The following is a 22,263-nucleotide window of genomic DNA, read 5'->3' on the forward strand; positions in this document are numbered from 1 at the left end:
TGAGGAAGGAAGCGAAAGCAGCAGGGAACAGGATGGAGAAACACTGGAGCCCCTATATGCTGGCAAGTGTGGACCCCACAGCCTGGCTCCTCAGCATCACCCTAGCTGGGACAACAGTCAGGTGTTTTCCTGGTCTACGTACTGACTACAGGTACAGATCAGAGGAACTCCAGTTCTTGGCTTTGTTCTCACAAGGAAGGAAAATCCTGGAAGCAGAGAGATTTTAGAGTGAAAGAAAAGGTGCCATGGCTGTTCTCTCACAGGCCCCAAAGGGGAAGGCTGAGGGCAGCATGGACCTAGAAGCCCCTGCGCTCCTAAGGAGAGAGAGTGGCTGCACACGACCTCTGGGGTGTGCCGGCATGGACATGAAGGGCAAGAGAGGAACTGGATGCAAGAAGATAAACACTGACATAAACAGGTAGTGGAAGTACACATGTGAAGGTGTTTAAATGATGAAAGTACTGCAGGGATCTCAAGACAGGTCTGCAGGTGACTAAACTGGCTAAGCTGCCAGAGGTTTACACTGGAGCTCCCACCAGGCTGCCTATAACAACTTACGTGGAAATCATTGTGATGAGCTTACCTCCCTCTTTCATACTCACTTGCTTATGGCTAGGTTTCTACTCATTTTACTACCCTGTGTCAAGACGTGGACAAGACCCCTGGCAACACAGAAAAAGGTTTATAGGAGGTGAACGTCAAGCGCCAACACCACTATAAAGAATACAAAAGGCAAAGAGAAGACTCTCATCCTAAGTGGGGGAGACAAACATGTAACCTCATTTATTCTATGCCTAATCCACCAGCTAGAAACATATATCCACCTAACAAGTGTACTATTTAATGTCACCTGGCTTGCTGATCTAAACAGGCTGTTAAAAGTTAGATTTATTTGAAATCTCTGGTCTTTTGTTCACAGATAGTAATGATAGTTTACCTTTATGAACATATTACATCTCCTTTAGTGTACAGTATTATTTTCAATAGTTTTAAAATAAAGATTTACATTATTACTCTATATGTATTTCACAGAGATGAAAGTTAGGTCAACTAGCAATTCATGCCACAACATCCTTTTTAAAACCTTATCACCAGTGCTAGAGTTGATATGCCACTTAAACATTGAGTCTTGCTTACTCTGGACATTGTATTACGATTGTCCAGCCTTAAAGTGATGATTAAGCTGACTTTTTTTTTTTTTCCTTTCCCCAATTTTGTACTTATTAGACAAACCAGTAAAAAATTACCTTTAATGGCAACCGCTACCACAGCAGCACTATCTCTGTTTTTGAGAAGAGCTGTCCTTAACTAAACAAGAGGATGACAGAAACACAAGTGCACACTGTAGCTCCTCAAACATCCCTACCTGTTTCCTTGGCAACACTTGAAGACCTACACAAAGTGACTGCATCAAGCAGAAGGAAACTCGGAAGAGAGGAATCATGCCTGCACTTCAGCATCATGTCACTACCACATTTGACAATAAACAAAACCCACAGAGATTAAAACCACAGGCGAGTGGAAACAGAGTACAAACGTATCCCTGGAAGTTTGACCAAGAAAGGAGAGAAGCCATGGTTTAGCAATACTGAGGTTTAGTCTCAGTTACGAACAGTAAACTTGTGAACCAAAAACACACCCCCAAACACTGAAACACAGCCACAGACATAAACGTACTAACCTATTTTTTTATTTTACTGTTGTCTCCTACGCTCATCACTGCATGATATATAGTGCAGATGGGTCATGCTCATTTTCTCTTTGAGCCTTTAGCCATATGGCTCAAATTAAATGATTCTTTGCTTAAGTAATAGGCTATGCTGTGCATGCCTCCTAATCAACATGATCAGCAGCAGAACACTGCTGACAGGCACTGGTTTCCCACCCAGAAATGGCAGGATGCTCAGCTCTCTCCCTTTGCTTCTTCAGAGTCTCTGTAGTCTGGTCTTCTTAAATAAAATCACCGTGAAAAATGTTTACAGCTCACCCTTTGTACTCTTGAGAATCAGAGAACAGATAACTCGGGGTGGTCACCAAAGAGGCATTTGTCTAGGCACAGAAACCGCTTTTCATGACCCATCAACAGTTTGCATAAAGTGCTGCAAGCTCATAATAACACATGCCAGGACTCTGAGAAACTGAAACTCTGGCCAGTATATTTGACTTTTGCTCCTATATTCCCCTTTAAAGGGCAGTGAAATACATGCATTTTCAGTGATTTTATGTATAGATGGATGGCTTCCAAGTGAAGGTTGACTTCTGATTCTTCTGTAGGGGAATATAGTACATTTTGATAAGAAGTTAAAAATTTGCCTTTGACTATACTTTTTATATTTTTGGAAGGCATATTTAAACTATATCATGTTAATAGAACACACTAAAACCCAAGATGTATTCATTGCTCTTTCACCCATGAATCATAGAATAGTTTGGGCTGGAAGGAACCCTTAAAGGTCATCTAGTCCAACCCCCCGCAACAAGCAGGGACATCTTCAAATAAATTAGGTTGCTCAGAGACCCACCCAACCTGACCTTGAATGTTTCCAGGAATGGAGCACCTACCACCTCTCTAGGCAACCTGTTCCATTGTCTCACCACCCTCATTACCAAAAAAAAAAAAAAAAAAAATTAAATCTTCCTTGTATCTAGTCTAAATCTACCCTCTTTTAGTTTAAAGCCATTACCCCTTGTCCTATTGCAACAGGCCCTGCTAAAAAGTCTGTCCCATCTCACCCATCCTTTAGCATCAGAAGCATACAGTTATCATTCAACTTCCTTAATGCCCTCTTTCCATAAATTCAATCCAACTTCTCACCCATTTTGATTGAATGAGTATCACTCACTAGGATATAACTATGCAGCAACCTTTCTCAAAAGCCAATGAAAAAAATATAATCTCCAGTAAACCAAAACACAAGGAAATAATCAGCAGACAAACCCCTTCAACTACTAAAGATCGCTCAGGACAAAGCGGTATATACTAACAAAAAACATAACATCAGAACAAATGTGTTAAGTGCTTTAGATGTTTACAGCATCTAAAATAACAAACACAGAAAATACATAAAAAGTTAGCAATAATCTACTACTTGAATAGTCACTGATTACTCTTTCAATTCCTCTATGAGATAATATGATTATGAAAGACACCAATTTACCTGTGGGCATGTTTAAGTGACCTGTGGCCTCCATTACACTCCCTTTGGACACATTAGATGTCTGAGGTCCTTTGAATGTTTGGGGTTCCCACCCAGAAATGGCATGGTCATCTCCATATTACATAATACTTTTACTGAGTCCTTTCAGATCCTGAATCAGTTTTTGTTTCTTCCATTTAGCAACCTCATCTACCATTATAGTAGTTTTCATATCTTAGCATAAAAATAAGTCAAATGCTCCCATAACCACCTAAAACATGCTTCAAATACCTCTTACTGAACTCCATTACACAACAAAGTTCTTCCAGCACACGTACCTCAAAATCAAGAATATACAACTTCCTGTTCATGCCAAAAACACTCCTCTTTTCCTATATTAATTCACCTTTTCAGTACTATGAATGCGTCTATGCTTCTGCACATGGACCAATTGGGAATGGAGAGAAAAACAGCAAAAGCCTACCAGAAACAGAATGTGGATAGAAGGCAGCCAACAGCATCCTGGCCTGTATCAGGAATAGTGTGGTGAGCAAGACTACGGAGGTGATCGTCCCCCTGTACTCAGCACTTGGTGAGGCTCGACCTCAAATACTGTGATCAGTTTTGGGCTCCGTAAGACAGACATTGAGGTGCTGGAGCATATCCAGAGAACGGCAACGAAGCTGGTGAGGGGTCTGGAGAACAAACCCTATGAGGAGCGGCTGAGGGAACTGGTATTGTTTAGCCTGGAGAAAAGAAGGCCCAGGAGAGACCTTATTACTCTCTACAACTACCTGAAAGAAGGTTGGAGAGGTGGGGGTTGACCTCTTCTCACTAGTAACAAGGAATAGGACGAGAGGAAATGGGCTCAAGTTGTGCCAGGGGAGGTTTAGACTGGATATTATGAAAAATTTCTTCACCAAAAGGGTCATCAAACATTGGAGGAGGCTGCCCAGGGAAGTGATGGAATCACCATCCCTGGAGGCATTTAAAAGATGGGTAGACGTGGTGCTGAGCAACATGGTTTAGTGGTGGTTTTGGCAGTGCCATGTTAACGGTTGGACTTGATGATCTTAAAGGTCTTTTCCAACCTAGACAATTCTATGCTTTACTAGGGAAGAACTTTATCTTGCATCTTGCTGCAAATGTTTCTACAGAAGAAAACACGTCAGGCCTCTTTGGTACACAAACTTAAGGTAATTACTTCAACAGGAACTGTCCAGTTGGGATGCCAGAGAGACTCACAGACTCACTCATACTCATAGACTTTCAAGGAAAACTAACTATAATGTGAGAAACAGGGCTTTGCTTGATTTTCTCAGAGAAATGTGATCTAATAAAGATTTTTTTTTTTTTCTGAAGACTGAGAATGTGAAATGTTTTCTGCTTTAAATATCATTACCGGAAGCAAACAGAAGTTATAACTGCCCTCCACTGGGAAACAGTATTCGAACCATACAGATAAGGGACTCTGCCGAACAGCTGAGACTTTAATCCTTCTCCATGTTCCTAAAGAAAAGAACTCATAGTCCACTTCTGGTATTAGGGGAAAACAACAGGAATACGACAAAAGCATATCAAGGACAGAAGCAGCATAGCAGAACAACACTCTAGGAAAATCTTCCTGCTCTCCCTCCCCACACCCTCAGGCCACACAGTTTCTCCTGCCAAAAGAGAAAGGGCATGAACTTAACAACCCCTAAATGTGTTGTCCTCTAGAATTCAGAGGCAAAAGACTGGTATGCAAACCAGAACTGGGTGGAAAACTGCAAATTTATGATTTTGTCAAGTGAAAAATCAAGTTCATGCAGCCCTTGCTTTCCACCTTAGAACAGTAGTACTAAAGCATGCCCTTGATTTACACGTCCTCACAAAACCTTTAAACCTTTCAGCAGTTGCACATTACAGCCTGTACGAGATGGATTAAAATTCAGCTACTAATTTCACTGTAGCACCCAAAGTCAAGTCTGTATCTTGAAATTATACTATCCTTTCTTGCAGCATGGTAGGAAGCTGAAAGCACCAACCACATTTAGCCAATAATAAATAGTGAGATACGCTTATGACAGTTACCACCTCATAAAAAGGATTTTGGTGGAGAAAAACATGCCATGATAAGAGAAATGTAACTAATAACAAGTAATCCTCACAAGGACACAACCAGAACCCATCAAGAATCCTTGCTAATCACACCCATAATGTGAAAGTACCAACCTTATAGGGGTCAAGTACTTAACATGATGTGATGCAGATACAATCCAACTTTTCTCAGTCCCCCAGAAATGGAAGAGGTGATCCCCATACCACTTAATGTTTCTACACAGGATTGTCATTATTCTATATCTCCCCAGTTCCCACAAACTGGAAATGAAAGCTGAAAATAAAGTCTGAGACATGGTTCTACGCCATGGAAGCAGGATTTTGCCTGCAGCATCCCAGATTGTTCTTGATCATAAGATGTTATTAAAACCTCATTCTGAGGCCACTGGGATTTCACCACAGCAGTTTCTTGGTGTACTCTGAAAACAGAGGGAAACATAACATAACTTTATGATGATTGTGAAGTCATGCAGCTTCAGGCAGAAAATGACAGTATTTTGCTGGTAGTGCTTTGCAATTTGTGGTAAATATCCAATAGTCTCACCAACATGCAATACTACCATGATAAAGACTGTATCATCATCAACTATAAAATGCAGCATCTTGGTGGGTGTAAATAAACAAGCCACAGTGAACCATTACACAAAGTCTTACCAGTCCTTTTCCTCTGTGGGAAGGCTGTACTTTCTGAGCTTCTGTAATCCTTATCAGCCGAGAAGGCTGGAACTAAGGGGGCAAATCTACAGACTAACTAACACAATTAGGTGTTTATTCAAACTTGCCTATAAAGGCCAATTCGGACAAGTCTGCAGAGTAATGGCTAGCATAGACACAGCAGTACATGCAAATAGCCAGGCTACGCTATTCCTCTTTCATGATTGGTTATATTCAGGTTATTTGGATCATTTGGTAGAAACATTTGATTAAAGCTGAGGATAGTTTTATTCATTTGTTTAACCAGTATCCTTCATATCCTTTTTAATTCTTATCTTTTGATCCTTTTAATTAGGACAAGACTGAATAAATACAATGACCGGGGCTTACCCAGAGAATAATTAATTCAGCTTGTCTTTTATTTATTGAGTACCATTAAGCCTGAAGGTTGAGACTACAAATGATGTACAAAGTTTAATTTTTTTTGGTGATATTGTCACCAAACATCATGAAGTTGAGAAATCTCAAAGCCAAGAGGTTCAAGTAGGTTCTACAGGACTGCTTGCGTGAGAGTTTTTCTTTCTCCCCTCATGCTCCACTTCCTTGCTTGTCAGCAAGATCAGATGGAGATGTGGTCTAATTGGCTGTGAATCTGCTGCACAAGGTTGCAATAAGAATATTCAGAGAGCAGCCCCGAGGAGAAGGACTTGGGGGTACTGGTGGATGAAAAGCTGGACATGAACCAACAATGTGCACTTGCACCCCAGAAAGCCAACCATATCCTGAGCTGCATCAACAGAAGCGTGGCCAGCAGATCAAGGGAGGCAATTCTGACCCTCTACTCCACTCTCATGAGACCCCACCTGGAGTACTGCATCCAGCAGTACTGTCCCCAACACAAGAAGGACATGGACCTGTTGCAGCAAGTCCAGAGGAGGCCACAAAGATGATCAGAAGGCTGGAGCACCTCTCCTATGAAGACAGAGAGTTGTGGTTGTTCAGCCTGGAGAAGAGGAGGCTCCGGAGAGACCTTATTGTGACCTTTTAGTACTTAAAGGGGGCCTGCAGGCATGATGGGGGCAAACTTTTTAGCAGGGTCTGTTGTGATAAGACAGGGGGTAATGGCTTTAAACTAAAAGAGGGTAGATTTAGACTAGATATAAGAAATGTTTTTTTTATGATGAGGGTGGTGAAACAATGGAACAGGTTGCCCAGGGGGGAGGTAGATGCCCCATTCCTGGAAACATTCCAGGTCAGGTTGGACGGGGCTCTGAGCAACCTGATGTAGTTGAAGATGTCCCTGCTCATTGCAGGGGGGTTGGGCCTTTAAAAGTCCCTTCCAGTTTAAACTATTCTATGATTCTATATTCAACAAGCTGTTTCTCCCACACTCACCTACAAGAGGGACCCCCACTTCTAAGTAATATGCTCCCTTATATACAGTCCCCTCAGGGTCATGCATACAGCACCTGGTAAATAATATAAGAGCTTTAATCTCTTTGTCTACGTAGCCCATTAATGCTTAAAAGGAGTTACAAGAATGAAGTCATCCTTGAAATTGAGACATAAGTACCTATAAACATTTTCTGTGGCTATTTACAAAGGGAGGAGAAAGAAGACCTGACAGTAACCATCCTGGAGAATATGGGGGTATTAAATGCTGCAGCTGCACTTCAGATCATTCTGAAGTGTAACATTTATGCCTCCTTACGGCACAACTGTGGGAAAATTCACGAGGCCAAGGGTGCAATACTAAATAAATATAGTGTGAAATAATGCCCAGAGCTAGCACTGAAACCGATGTAAATCATAGCCCACAAATAGGGATCACAATCTAGACATATTAAATGCACTTTAAAATACAATATTTAGGCAAAATACAGGATATAAAAATAACTCATTATACACAGGAAAAGCTAGCTACCAAGTAAACTCTTGAAATTCATACATCTCTTGAGGGTAGTTGGCAGGCTCATAGGAGGGATTAACAAGCACAGAAAGAACTGGCAAACTTCAGACCTTGAGGTCGTTTTTGAGAAAGGCTAGAAGGAAATTAGCTATTGGCATATTGTTTCAAAAATTTTTATTAAAACTTATTTTTTTTAATGTTGCTATGTTTGAAGGGGGGGATACTATGAGCCTGAGAAAAGTAACTTCTGCCCTGCAGTAACCACTCGTGACCAGACTCTTATTCCACGGCAATGGGGCGACTGGTCATTTTTATTGAAGGAAACTTCCTTGCTTTAACTGTGGGATAAAGAGCATATGCCCGAGCAGCCACCATGGGACAGCTGGCACACCACACCAAAACAACCTTTTTGCATGCCCACACACATTCATGCTTTAAAACTCTTTATGCATTCATGCATAAAACTCTAAATTAGGACAAATAGAAGTAATTCACGCTGCAAGGCAGGAGACTGGCTATCACTTTATGGACTCTCAGTTTCCAAAGAAAGAGGTTATATTACTGTTCATGCTACAGAAGTCTTCATGCACAAAATTCTTTCCTTTGTTTTCAGTAGCCCATTGAAATTCAAATACAGATTTTAACAAAAAAGTCTGTAAAAGTCAATAAATTCTGTCACTTACTTGGCTTAGAGTTAATGACGACGTTTTCAGCAGAGTGCTGGGGTGGAAACCTGCAGTTTTCTCCTTGGCCCTCACTGCTGCCATACTCTATAACTTCCACTTGTCCCAGTGGTACGCTCCACTTCAATAAATACCTCTGGCCAGTTGTCACGGTGCCACTGCTTTCATAGGAAGAGCTGGAAGATGCACAAATTCTTGCTGTGATGAGCAACTACGTTTCATGGCATCCTATTTATTATTTTAGCTTCTAAAATCTGCTGGTTATCAATCCCAGTACCGTGCACAACTTGAAACAAATACATGCATGAGGCTGACTTTTGTGACTGACCTTTCCTGGAGTGCAAAGAACAGCTATGCAGGTGCAGATAATCTTGTTTACAAACAGCACAGGACTGCCAACAACAGTCCCTACATTTCTATAACAAAACATAAATGACCATCTTTTAAGATCAACATGCATTTTGACATCCTAATACAAGTGTTTAGGACGATACTTTGGCTCCATATTTTCCTAATTCTTTTGAAACAGTGCTCAAAAGTAGTAATGGCTACCTTTAGGGAAGTATGGATGACGAGACCTTTGAATGACTACCAGCAGCAGGAGGGGCAACGTAACCTCCCAAGGGATGACAGCCCAAGACGTTCTTTACAGCAGACCTTTGCAACTGCTGTGGCTTCTGAGAGCAATCCCACGTGAGCTGCTACTAAAGGAACTGTGTATCTCAACAGGCACTTCAGAAGAAAAGGACACTGAGGGAGCTCACTTAGAATAGAAATGGCATTAATACTCCTTTTCCTTTTTGTTTCCTTCATTCCCTTATTCACATTCAAGTATATATAAAAAAACATATTATGAAGGAAAAAAAGAGATGTTGAAGTGAACAAAAAAGGTTTACTTCACAGAAAGCATGACTGATATAGAGAAGTTAAATGCTTTGGAGAAAGCAGCAAAATGCATTTATTGAGAACAGTACCTAAATGCTGATGTTCAGCTAGTCAGCTGTGCAACAGTCATATTTTCATTTCAATGAAAAGGCAAGTATGAACAAAACACACAAGTGCCACAGCTTAAGTAAATATTTATAAACTCTTGATCTAGCTCAGAAGAAAGAAAACAAGACTAGGCAGGACACAGCTGTTCCGTCACTGGAGATAGCATCCACCCCATCCAACTCCTGCTACTTAAAAGTTAGGTCTCCGGTTCAAGCTGGTCACCTAGACTACATGCGAAGAAGGACATTACGAGGATCATGTACTCTGTGGAAATACATGTCTTTTGCCAGCTATAGAAAATTGGTTCGGAACCAATGGTCCCCAGGCTTCTGGGATGTCTAATTCTGTAAAAGCTGGACAAAAGATGGTTAAGAAAACTGAGCTGATACATACTGCGCAGCTACATGTAATACGTAAAGCTTCTGAAGAAGTCTACAGCTGCAGGGTAAATCTGCAGGCATGTACCTTGAAAACCACTGCTGTAACAGAAGCCTAGCTTAGGTAAGGTGCCTAACTTCTATAACAGCTAAAATGAAGAGAAATAAAGCTCATCTTGTGCAAGCCGAACAGGCAAGTGGTATGTTCTACAGCACTTATTTTGAACAAAAACTTCTGGACTAGATACAGGTGTCATATTTGAAATCTGGCAGATGATTTCCTTCGGTCCCCAACTATATTTTGCATGACAAAGATAGTTCCTTCTGCAGTAAAAAAAAAAAAATAAAATCTAAGAGTGATCCATGAAATCATGGTGGAATCCTAAATCCACACACAGCTTGCAGGTGGACCCACCTGCAACTGAATACCCCAAGGAAGTCACAAACTCTTTTTTTGCTAGTGAATAAAACTAAAAGTGCATTCAACTATTCTTAATACCAACTGCTACATAAATAAGCGGGCTGGAAAGCAAACCTTAACTGCTAGAGAAAACCATAAGTAAACTTTTTCAGAGTTAGCAAACCCCCATGACACATGCATGCCCAATTACCATCCCAAAGGACATTGCTCAGAACCAGTTAATGCCCACAGGAATAACAGTGCTGTGACAACCAGAACTGCTGATTTAGTAAGGAACCCAGAGAATTAGCATAATCATGAACTTTTCACAGGGACAACAAAAACAAACTGCACATTGCCACTTCAGGGACAAAGATAGAAAATTCAAGACGATGACGGTATGGAAGAAGATAAAATATAAATGGTTGAAAGCAATTTTCTTGCAAACAACTATGAGAAAATATCCAGGTGTTACTAAGGAACTAAAGAATTTGTAAAGGAAAAGAATCACAGGATAACTGACGTAAGCTTGTTCATTTTCGGAAGTGCAGCTATTACATGGCACTTCTCACTCACTAACATGAGACCAAGCATTCACACGATTATAAAAATATGTACTGTATTCATGCTTGAGTAATAAACTAAGATATCAACTCATATTGTGTTTAAGAAAAGCTGTTCTTGGAATATTTTAATGGTCCACATTTTCTCTGTCAGAAGGTACCATCACATAAAGCAATTTATGATACAAGCAATATTTGAATGTGAGTGTGACCTTGGCATAAACAGAATTATAGTAACAGTAATAATTACAGCCAACTAAAACACAGAAGACACTATGAAAAAATGCTTTCTTCAAAGGACCTCAGCCTTAATCCTTCAAGTGTTTGGTCTCAGAGATCAAAACGCTTCCCCAGCTGGAACTTTGTTAGTGAGTTCCAGGTTTGTTCTGGCTACGTGTATTATCTTTGTGGTTTTGTTTTGGGGGTTTGTTTTGGTTTGGGTTTTTTTTTTGTTTGTTTTTTTTAAATTTGCAAACTGTGTCAAGTTACAGATTTGTATGTGTGTGACAGTATGAATTTAAGTACGAAGAGGAACAAATCCTACCTTGGCATGCCTGCACTCTGCTAAACACTAATACACAGCAATAACTAGACACTACAGAGCATTTCTACCTGTAATCTCAAACTGATAAAATTTTCTTAAAAATTTACTCTAGAGCTTCGAGACACCAGCAGGCAATTTAGAGGACTGTAAGAAAGTTAGTTACCCATTTATTATGAATACTCCTAGAAATCATTAGCCATAATAAAAACAACAATAAAAAAAGTGTCATTTTTTCCAGCTGAAGCTTGAATGATCATTTAAAAAATATGAACCAAGTCTTACCGAATATTTACTGTTGCACACATCAGCACATCATTTAACATGAAAAGTCGTCGTTCTTTGGTTTTGATAATTTCTCCTTTGTCATTATAAACTGTCTCCACCATATCATCAGTCCGTATGAGGCATCTGTTTCCACTGCTGAGTAGCTAGATTTTAAAAACAATCAACATTAGATATTATACTTGGCACATCTAATAACCGGTGCAAAAATAGAAGAAAGTACAATAGGTTATCACTTGCCATCCTAGTACCAGTGTTCGCAGGTGAATTTACCAAGTGAATTAAGCCTCTTTACTGATTTGTAGTTTGAAGATTGTTCCTTCCTTCCTACTGGATGTCTTCTACAGTTCTTTAAAGACATTCCTATTCAATGATCTGAATACATGAATGAAATAGACTGGGATGTTCCTTAAAACAAGGAAGGTGTTGGACACATTCAGTAGCATATCTTGAACTGCTCCAAAGTCGGAAGCACTGCAGTATAAGAAATTAGTTCCTTCCCTTTTACAGGAGTAATTCCTCAGTTTATCAGAAGATATGCATGAGACTTTACTACAGGGCAAGGAAACGGGTTTATCCATACACTGCCACAGAACTGCCACATAATACTGCTATTTCAGCACGTTGCCTGCTCCAGCACACAGTGGTTTAACCAGCGAGTCTATTCAGCCCTGGAGGTAGCTCACATCTCACACCTACCACTAGAATGACCTCACAGAAAAACCTCAGGCGTCTCTTTGGTGTCTGTTCTAAAGATTGCTCAAGGCTCAGAAACTAGTAATATACTAAATTTTCCATCACACATTCTTATTTCCTAACCTTGTTCAGATAACGTTCATTCATTGCTTTTGCTATTTGTTTTATTTCACAGCGCTGATCTGCATCCCTTTTCCTTTCATTTAACTTCTCTGCCAGCGTTTCGAGTTCTGTAAGAGCCATCTGTAGAGGTAATCTGTCAGGATGTCCTTTATTAGTGTTCTTCAGCATATCCTGAGGGGAAGTAATAAAACAACAAAATTTTAAAAATCAGATTTAATTTCAAAGTCAAGTTCAAAAGATTACAGGATGTAATGTTATTCCTACACTCTATACCCAAGTACTACTAAAGAATAAGACCAATGAATATCTACTGAATATTCAGACAGCACGTTGTTTGTTTTCCTGTATACCTTAATAGTTCTTAAAAAAACCCCGCATGCTCCCCCATGACTATCTCTGCTCTTTCTCCCACAGTAATTCCTGGACCTGCATCCCAAAGCCTGTCCTCCTCTGCAGCACCTGCAAAACACAGCTAACTCATAGCGCTCGCTGGGATAGACCTGCCGTGGTCTGGAAGGAGTTACCAGTGGCATATGTTAGTCTGGAGCAGGTCTGCACTGGGAACTGTGCTCTTCCTACAGCTTGACTCCCTGTTAAAAGGAGACCTGAGGACTCCCTGTCAAGTCCCCAGTTTCCATGGGAAGGGAGACAAGACAGAAGCTGCAGGTCAGAAGGAAGCTGCAACACGCTCCAGCAGGTCCTGTGAGCCAAGTAGTAAGGTAGAGAACACGCTTTTTTTCTACATCCCACATATATTCTGAGCTACCCAAGGCATGAATTACACCCTCTTGTATTTTTCTTAAATGAAAAGTAATGCCACAAAGTTCCTAGTGGTGTTCTGAAGTGTTATTAGCGAATGAACTGATATGAACAAGTAGCACATTTGAACTACAGCTTTACTGCAAAGCTAAATCTAACCTAGCAAGTAACCTAGAGTGAATCTAGTTTACCAAAATTTTCCTGCAGTGTATTTACTGCCTGTCCCTGCAATCAGACTGAGATCAGCACATTATGAGGCACTGAAGTTTTTTCTTTGTTATTTCCCCATGATCCAGTAGTCACTTCCACTGAAGTGTGCTCCTCCAGCAGAATACAGCTGCCACGCAGTCCCACAAGCAAACCACATAAGAACGCAACAAGAGCATCCCTTTGGTAAACATTATTCACCTGCAATAGTAGAATGAACTGTGGAAAGCGCTGGATAGGTTTCATCATTAAACCATACAGTGTAATTCGATCGGGGCTTGACTCCTGGCACTGCTGCAATGCAAGAAAGCGATACTGTTTACTACCATGAGCATATTTTCATCAGTTACAGAATAAAAGGAAAATACGTCCTGCAAAACTTCCTCTACATCATTTACATTAATTGTAACAGTGATACTGTAAAAATTCCATTTGCTATAAAGATTTAATTTAAAAATATGAAATCTTTAAAAAAAAAAAAATCACTACTAAAATGATGGCATGTCACTGAATTGAAATCTCCTCCTTAAATACATACAGCTGGGATAAAGCCACACAAGCAATGCAGCACCTATGTATGTATTGATACAGCACATGCTTGCTTTTTACATAGCAGTGAACTCAAACGTCTGCTTAACTTCACGCACAAAGGGAATGTACTTGTTCAATGTCTTAAATTTGAAAAATGCAAGTAATCTGTTGATTTATAGTCTGTAATTTACTATTGCCGCTCTGCTTCTTGGGGCTAAGAGACTATAAATCTCTAACTACCTATGTGTTTTTAAAAGGAAATCTAAGGAAAACATCATAATCTCAGTGTTAAGCAAACAAAAAAAGATTGTCATTTTCTTTATTAAAAGGAACTAAGGAAAAGAACTTTGATTTATGTTGGGAAAGAAAAACATAAGAATCCATTATTTTGGTTATTGGGACCGGCAGATAAAACCAGACAAGTTTCATTTGCAGAGAGGCCCTGTTTGTATAAGACATTTCAGCACTTGGAAATATTTTGGCCAAAATCAGCTAAGCCAAAACAAGGAGAGTAGAGGAAATATTCAATATTAAAAACAAAGCAAACAAACAATATTAAACTGGTGTTGTGCTTAAATTGCTATTTATTGCTACAACTATCAGCTTCACAATTATTTGTTTCCATCTTTATCTCCACAAACATTTTTTTTCTCCCAAACAGCAGTAGTGAAGATCCTGATCTTCGTTGCTGATGGGCAAACAAAAAAGCAAAGTACAGAAATGTCTTGTGTCCTCAGAGTTCGGTTGCGAGTCCCCAGCTCTGAGCAGCACCAATGTCAGCACTGACAAGCAGCAATGAGAAGTGTAAATAATGACTCTATTAGAACAACAGGCTTTTAACAGTGTGAGAGGTATGAAGTGACTATATGCTCACTATCTGATCTTCATGGTGCCTAAGGCTTCCAGAATATAATTCTGTGTAGTGCTGGCTGCGCTCCAAGATGTTGCTAGTTAATTTTAAGATCTGAAGACAGATTAGGAATCGGCCCTCCTCCCACCCTCCTCTAGGCAACTTAAAAGCTTCACTAGTTAGTTTGCGTAGGGCACCCAGTTTCAGTGTTTGGTGGAGCACTGCAAGAGACCTGACAGGTTGACAGCTCTGAGAGGCACAACTCAATCCAGGACTCTCAGGGAACGGGACAAGCAGAGGTTCCAGGCTCGCAGCAGTGGCACAGCCTAAAAGCCTTGCAATGGATGTTGTGTACCCTCTGTAAGGTATCGTGTTCCTAGGGATTCTCAACGCTTCTACTGCATGTACCAGGCTCTCCATGCACATCATCAGAAGCATCATATTCATCGGGGTAGCATGCTGCATGCTGCACAAAAATTTTCAATTTCAACCCCAAATTGAAAACATGATTTTCAAAACACTAGGAAATTGTTGTGGAACAGAAGTCTAGTTACGCTACTCTGTGCAATACAATGAAGAAGTTGGAAGTGAAATAAATCCCAAATGAGAAAAGGCCTCAAATGGTGAATTATTTGAAGCTCACCTCATGTAAAAGAATACCAGTGTTTTGCCAAGTACAGTCATACAAGTACCAATAAACTGATCTGAACAACAACAAAACTACTCTGCACTTCAAAATCATCCTAGATCTAACATCATGTTGTTATTCTGAAAATACAGTAGCTGAGGTGAATTCTCTAGGGTTTTTTGTGCCAAACCCATAAAACCAAAGTCCATAAAAGCAGTCACACAATATGTAGTATCAGCAGTAAAATCTCATCCTAACTTACATTTTATACTGTCTTATTTAAATCATATGCCCAGCTGTTTTAAGATTGAACGAACTCACCTTCAAGAACTCTAAAAAGGCAGGTTTGGTGGCACATGTTTTCTTCAGAATCCCTACTGCTGTACTGAAGTTGTTCACATATTCGCTGTATGCATCCAGTACCATAGATTTAGAAAACTGAAAAGATAAAAGGGTAAACCGTAACTATAAATACAAAAGATCCCTGAAAGCATAACTATCTAAGACCTCTGACCATTAAGGACTCGCCTTGCTCAGAGCTAAGGGCTTTGCTTGGCCTAGTGCTGGATGTAAAGAAATACTGGCGATGCCCAAAATAATCTTTCTATAGAAGACAGGTTGGAAACCTGAAGATATAACAGCTGCAAATTACAAAATATAAGTTTACAGAAATAGCTTCATCTTGGCTGCAACACTAGGGCAGAGCCTAACGACTATGGGCAATTAAAGGGCATCCACTGAGATCCAAAGTGGCTACTGGAATCCCCTGATCTGCTTATCTTCCAGATTCGGTGAACGGGCAAAGTCCCAGGGCCTTTATGCCCCACCTCCAGCTGGTAAGGGTTTACCAAGAAAGCAGACAGATTGCGTGGCCTGCAAACAACCCCCTGTTGAGGGGTAAGACTGCTGCCTGTTGTCTTCTTAGTAATTTTATCCCTCTCTTCTGCAGAGCTGGTCTCATTAACACTACCTAACTTGCTTCAGGCAAAACAAGACAGGTTTGCTTTAAACAGCAAATCTTTAGTAACCATTTCATCTTGATTCAAATGGGGTCAAAGCACTCGAAGACACAGATCCCAGCCCTCTTAGAGCAGGCATGAAAAGGTGGTAATTTCCAGCAGCTGTGTGGCAACAAAATAAAGCACTCAAACAAGGAGGTAGGCAGCCTTTTTCATCCGCACAGTGGTGGGAACAATGTCTTTTCCATCAACCAAGGCCACTTCTTGTTTTCTCTAATCTAAAGCAGTGGCTAGTTCAGTCCTTTATCGGATGGACTTCCATTAAGGGTGGGATAGTGTTTTACAAATACTCTTTACTTGTGCCCCAGGCTCAGTTAAAACCCAAGAATTCAGCACATCACCTACCGTGTTTTTTTTCTATTCCCAACAAACATATTATGTATGACTATCTACTTTTTAAGAGATGCTGAACCTCAATCTCACCTTAATTTTGGTGGGTTTGTTAATCTCTATCATCTCAGAAATAGAAACTGTTTACTTAAATGTCTGAAAGCTTGATCAAAGCCTGAAAATTTTGCCCACAATCTTTTCACATCTGCCAACTAAGCCAAAGACATGTGTTGGTGTCAGTTTCCATACCAGCATGGTACATATATACTCTGACAGTTGCCACAGGCATTGGAGAATATGGGAATAAAGGGGCCAACTTAGACAGAAGGATATGGAGATGGAATAACAAGACTAAAATAAAAACAGATTATCTGTTCAGATGCATTTGCTTACTGAAGCAACAAAGACATCACCGATCATTTCAACAGAGTCCCACTCAGATACACGACTTGCCAGCGCAATCTGAAACATTGAATGGCACTGAAGAATTTCCTTAATTCGATAAAAGACCATTTTTAGTTTTCTTTCGCTTAATAATTTTGGTTCCATATCTGAAAGGGGCTTCTCATATTGCTGTGGGGGGAAAAAAAAAAAGATTTAAACAACAACAAAAAAGAAGGGTCTTCTACAAGCAGAAAAAAACCCAACTTATGTTGGGGTATACACACACAAAATCACTAAACATTTGGCGTGAAGCATCTGTTGCAAAATCTATGGGAGTCATACTACAGACAGGATTTTGATTACTTTTCAGATTTCCAAACTATAAAACACTAAAGATATTAAGGTACCTCCAGGATTCTTTTGAGAGCATCCACATAATTCTTCTCACTGTCAACTACAGAGCCCAAAATATACCTTCTCACCACCTGTTGAAGAAATAAAGTTTTGTCTTAAGCTCTAATCAGGTAACATGTTCATCATAGTTGAGAATGCTGATGATAAAATTCCCACATTAATAAAACACAAAGCAATTTCAATATTGGAACTGCAATAAAATAACTTAATACTGTGCCTGTTCAAAAGTACTGGAACTGCAATAAAATAAATACTTTTGAACAGGCACAGTATTAAGTTTACTATTACTCTAAAATTATTTATTTTAAAGAACAACAATTATTGTATCTTTATCTATAATCTTCACTGACTGGTGCAATTCCAAGCTTTACTTTTGAAACTCGTCTTTAAATTTTAGATGTATAAATGTAGGCATTAATATAAATAATAGGTATACGATGATGTTGGCTACTTTGGTGGATTGCTGCAACAAAATAGGTAACCAGTTTTCAAAATCAGTCTTCAAAATTAATTTTCTATTTTTAATATAAATTTAATATAAATTCCTTAGGAGTAACCTGAAGGACAAACAAGCAAACATTAATTGCCTTTTTAAGATACTTTCTCAATGGTACAGTTGATACGACTGTATCTAAGTCATTCAGTGTTCTTTTTTGGGCATTACCATGCGTAAGTGAAAACCCTGTCTCGTCTACATTCATACCCACTGACACAGTTGTAAGAGCTTCAGGAAACACTACCATATTTCATGTTTACAAATTACAGGGTATTTATCACACCTCCTTCTCCACCTCCTGCTTCTGCAATTCAGTGGATACGCACATTGAACGCACGTGCAGGTGACGTGACAGGAAGGACTGGGGAAACAACCTGGTTTAAAACTTAAACTTCTTACTGTTATTGATTAGATTTCTTGCTGGTTTAAGGACTTGTTTTCACCCCAATCCATCTCCTAACCCAGCTCATCCCAGGGCTTTCAAAAGCGGGAGACTGAGGGAGCAGACAGCACAAGGGCAGGCTCAAACCACTCCCCACAACTAGAAGGGAAGGCAAAACTGCCTCTTCTGCTATTTTAAGGCAGCCTAAATGACCATGAAACTCAAATTTTAGACTCGCTTCTCTCTGCTTCTGATCCCCACGGCCCCCTGCCTCCTCCGCCACGGCTGCCTTTAATCCTCCACACTTGTATTTTGCATTATTAAGTTAAGTGCATGTTATGCAAAGATTTTCTTTCAAGTGCTGGCATTTCAAAAGAAGACTTCAAAATTATCTGAGGCCTTGCTTAGAGACATATACGGTAAAATTTGTTGTGTCTAATTTGTGTTTAGAAAGGATTTGCTATAAGGTATCAGCTGCTCTGGTAAAGGATACTAACTTTTAGTCACAGTTCATTCTTCTGAAATGAATAAACATCTGTAGAAAATGTTTGGGGTTTTTTTCAGGCTCTATAGTACATAAAATAGATACTTAATAGTGCCTAGAGGTTATTGCAATAGGTGCACACAACTTACAATAGGCTTGCATGCCAGTTTCACATTTATATTCACCTTTTTGCTAGTAACCAGTAGCATACAAACAACCAACTTATTGTCAGAATTCACATCCCAGTATTAAAACAAAGCAAAAGCTGTCAGGGCTGAGACCCAGTGCAGGACATGGCATTTAAACAGGCACCAGGTTTTAAACAAAAGCTATCATGCCACCTGCTGTTTAAAAAAAAGCACATTCATAACATACACTCATTTGTGGCAGAGCAGTCCAGTTTGGAAATGGCTTCTGGCCTTCATCCTCTCCAGCTGGGATGCCCATGGCTGCTGTGCAGTCTGCTGGCCATGGCGTGGGGTTACTCCATCCCACAGCCAGGACCTGGGTTGGCCTCTGTTGGGCTGAGGCTGACAGAAAAACTGGAGCAGCTCATCGAAGCCACCCTGACCAGCGTCCCCCCACCTCCCACACATGGCCTGCTGCACCCATCCAGGTTGGTGTTGCCTCCAAATGTACACCACAGCTGGTATCTGGACCGTTAATTAAACAATACAAGCCCTGTATCCGCTTCTGAGGGACACCACTAACATTGGCCACCTGCTGGGTTTTGTACCGTGGACTACAACCTTCTGAGCATGGTGTCCTCACCTGTTTTCTAGCCACCTTCTAGTCCACCCATACAAATTATATCTCACCTATACAGCTACAAGGGTACTTCAGGAGACCGCTGAAAGCTAAAGCAGAAGTAAATGACATCCTCTGCTCTCCTCTGTCCACAAGCCAGTCATCTCAAAGGCGCTCAAGCTGATCAGGCACAAATGGACTCTGGCCCATCTATGCTGACTGTTCCCAATCACCCTCCTGTCCCTTCTGAAGCCAGAAATAGCTCCCAGGAGCATTTGCTCCATCACCTTCACAGGGACTGAGGGGAGGCCAACCTGGATCCTCCTTCTTGCTCTTCTTGAGGATGAGTGTAACATACCCTTTTTTCCAGTCTTCTGATCACTGTGATCTTAGATGACAGAGAAAGGTCTTACCCTCAGCATCCTTAAATCCATCCCATCTGGTCCCATGGACACTTCTATGTCTAACTGGCCTCAGTACCCCCTAACTGCAGGTAATGCTTCACTCCAGCAGGACCTGCCTCTATGCTCTCAGGGGCTTTGGAGACCTCCTGAGGAGAAACCTCATGAATAAAAGCTTAGGTAAAGGTGTGGCACTGAGTACTTCTGTCTTTTCAGTGCCCTTTGTCACTAGGTCCCTGCCACATTAAGCAGCAAACCCATATTTTAATTAGCCTTCTTTCTGCTGCCAATGTACATATAAGAAACATTTCATGGTGGCCCCTCACACCTCACTAGTTCCAGTGGAGCTTTAACTTACCTACTTCCACTCCTGCCCACTTGGGCAGCTCCTGCTGGGTAAACAGGCAAAATACATCATGACATACACAACAATTACTAGTTTGCTCCAAACTAAGAGCACTCTGTTTTTCCAAAAGAGGGTACATTTATTTTTATGTACCTACAAAAAAAAAACCCACCCAAACAACAGTGAAACTCTCAAACTGTTCTTTGGAAAGAAGGAAAAGACAGCATTCAGATTAATTAACATTATAATGAAACCTTACAGTAAGGTAGCACAATTTGGTAGTTGCATTGTTTCAAGAGCAGCACTTCACTGTGCTAAACACATTAGAAAAATAAACCTCATCAAGCAAACAAGAAAAAAAAAACAAACAAAAAAGCCTTATACTACGCTCCTCAACTGCCTCTTAATTTAGTTTTCTGCTAATTTTCTGAAGGTATTGACCAACTCATGACTTGACACCACACGAAGCTAAAAACTCATGTAGTTATTACTTGTCAAAACAATACAGCGGCATGAACCCACAGCATTTATTTTCTGCCAAAATTTCTAACTGATGCTGATTTCAGGGGTTTTTTGAAGTGGTTTCCACAGTGACTGTAGAGTTTGAGGTGGAGAACAGCCAAATATACTCTCCTGTAGACTTGACTTTATTTGGAACAAGGGTTTTTTGGTTGTTTGGTTTTTTTTTTTTTTAAATCAGGAGAAACTTTAAGATCCAGAGAGCACATAGGATACTCTGTACAGTTAAAACAGAACTACTGAAGCACCTGGAGCAATGTCTTCTGACTCAACATTTTAATTCTTTTCTTTTTCACTCAAACCCATCACATTTAAGTGTTCAGGTGGTGAAACAATATAATTATTACAGATAATTTTATAATGCAAAACAACATTTTGCATCTCTGGCTGAATTCAGGACTATACAACTATATGCACACATACCAATTTTAAAAAAGCTACTTATTCAGTTCTGAATTTGATGTCTGCTTAATTTATGTTAAACAACAATATGTTTGAAGAGCAAGGCACTTGGGAGCCATTGATGTAGAGCAGAAGGGGAAGAAAAAGAGGCAGAAGACCATATTTCCAAAAGCCTACTACCTGCTGCTGTGATAATCCTTCAGGCATAGGAGTCATAATTGCTTCTGTATGCATACAGTCCACATCAATAAATAAATTTAGCTCCTCTTCTTCCAGGCATGATGACCTATGATCTACAAATAATTGAATAACCAAAATGTCAACTTTTACAACATGTAGATTAAAAGAAGAAAAAAAAACAACGAAGAAGCAAAGATCCTGTCATCCAAGCACAACAACTACACAGCAGTCTCATTTTCACTTACCAAAAAAAAAGAAATTTCCCAGCACTTCTGTATCACCTGTGAAATCAGGCCCTGTCAGCATGGGTTTGTGAAAGGCAAGTCATGCCTGACAAACTGATCTCCTTCTATGACAAGGTGACCCGCTTAGTGGATGAGGGAAAAGCTGTGGATGTTATCTACTTGGATCTTAGCAAAGCTTTTGACACCATTTCCCACAGCATTCTCCTGGAGAAACTGGCTGCTCATGGCCTGGACAGGTGTACTCTTTGCTGGGTAAAAAACTGGCTGGATGGTCGTGCCCAGAGAGTGGTGGTAAATGGAGTTAAATCCAGTTGGTGTCTGGTCACAAGTGGTCCCTCAGGGCTCGGTGCTGGGGCCAGTTCTCTTTAATATCTTTATCAATGATCTGGATGAGGGGATCGAGTGCACCCTCAGTAAGTTCACAGATGACACTAAGCTAGGCGGGCGTGTTGATCTGCTTGAGGGTAGAATGGCTCTG

At 40.3% G+C, this 22,263-nt stretch overlaps 1 protein-coding gene across 1 annotated transcript in view; it reads right to left on the minus strand.

The window, feature by feature from the left end:
* The window catches only part of ARHGEF10 (Rho guanine nucleotide exchange factor (GEF) 10), an 83,562-nt gene that overhangs the window by 44,935 nt on the left and 16,364 nt on the right, over positions 1-22,263 (minus strand). The window contains exons 9-16 of the mRNA XM_009880531.1: positions 21,541-21,653; positions 17,577-17,654; positions 17,179-17,358; positions 15,758-15,874; positions 13,629-13,721; positions 12,462-12,632; positions 11,643-11,788; positions 8,484-8,659 (exon numbers count right to left, since the gene is read on the minus strand). Coding sequence (XP_009878833.1) covers positions 8,484-8,659; positions 11,643-11,788; positions 12,462-12,632; positions 13,629-13,721; positions 15,758-15,874; positions 17,179-17,358; positions 17,577-17,654; positions 21,541-21,653 — 1,074 coding nt within the window. The remainder of the gene's footprint in view (positions 1-8,483; positions 8,660-11,642; positions 11,789-12,461; positions 12,633-13,628; positions 13,722-15,757; positions 15,875-17,178; positions 17,359-17,576; positions 17,655-21,540; positions 21,654-22,263) is intronic.

This window comes from Charadrius vociferus, unplaced genomic scaffold (genome assembly GCF_000708025.1).
Source record: "Charadrius vociferus isolate BGI_N301 unplaced genomic scaffold, ASM70802v2 scaffold123, whole genome shotgun sequence".
Lineage (NCBI taxonomy): Eukaryota > Metazoa > Chordata > Aves > Charadriiformes > Charadriidae > Charadrius > Charadrius vociferus.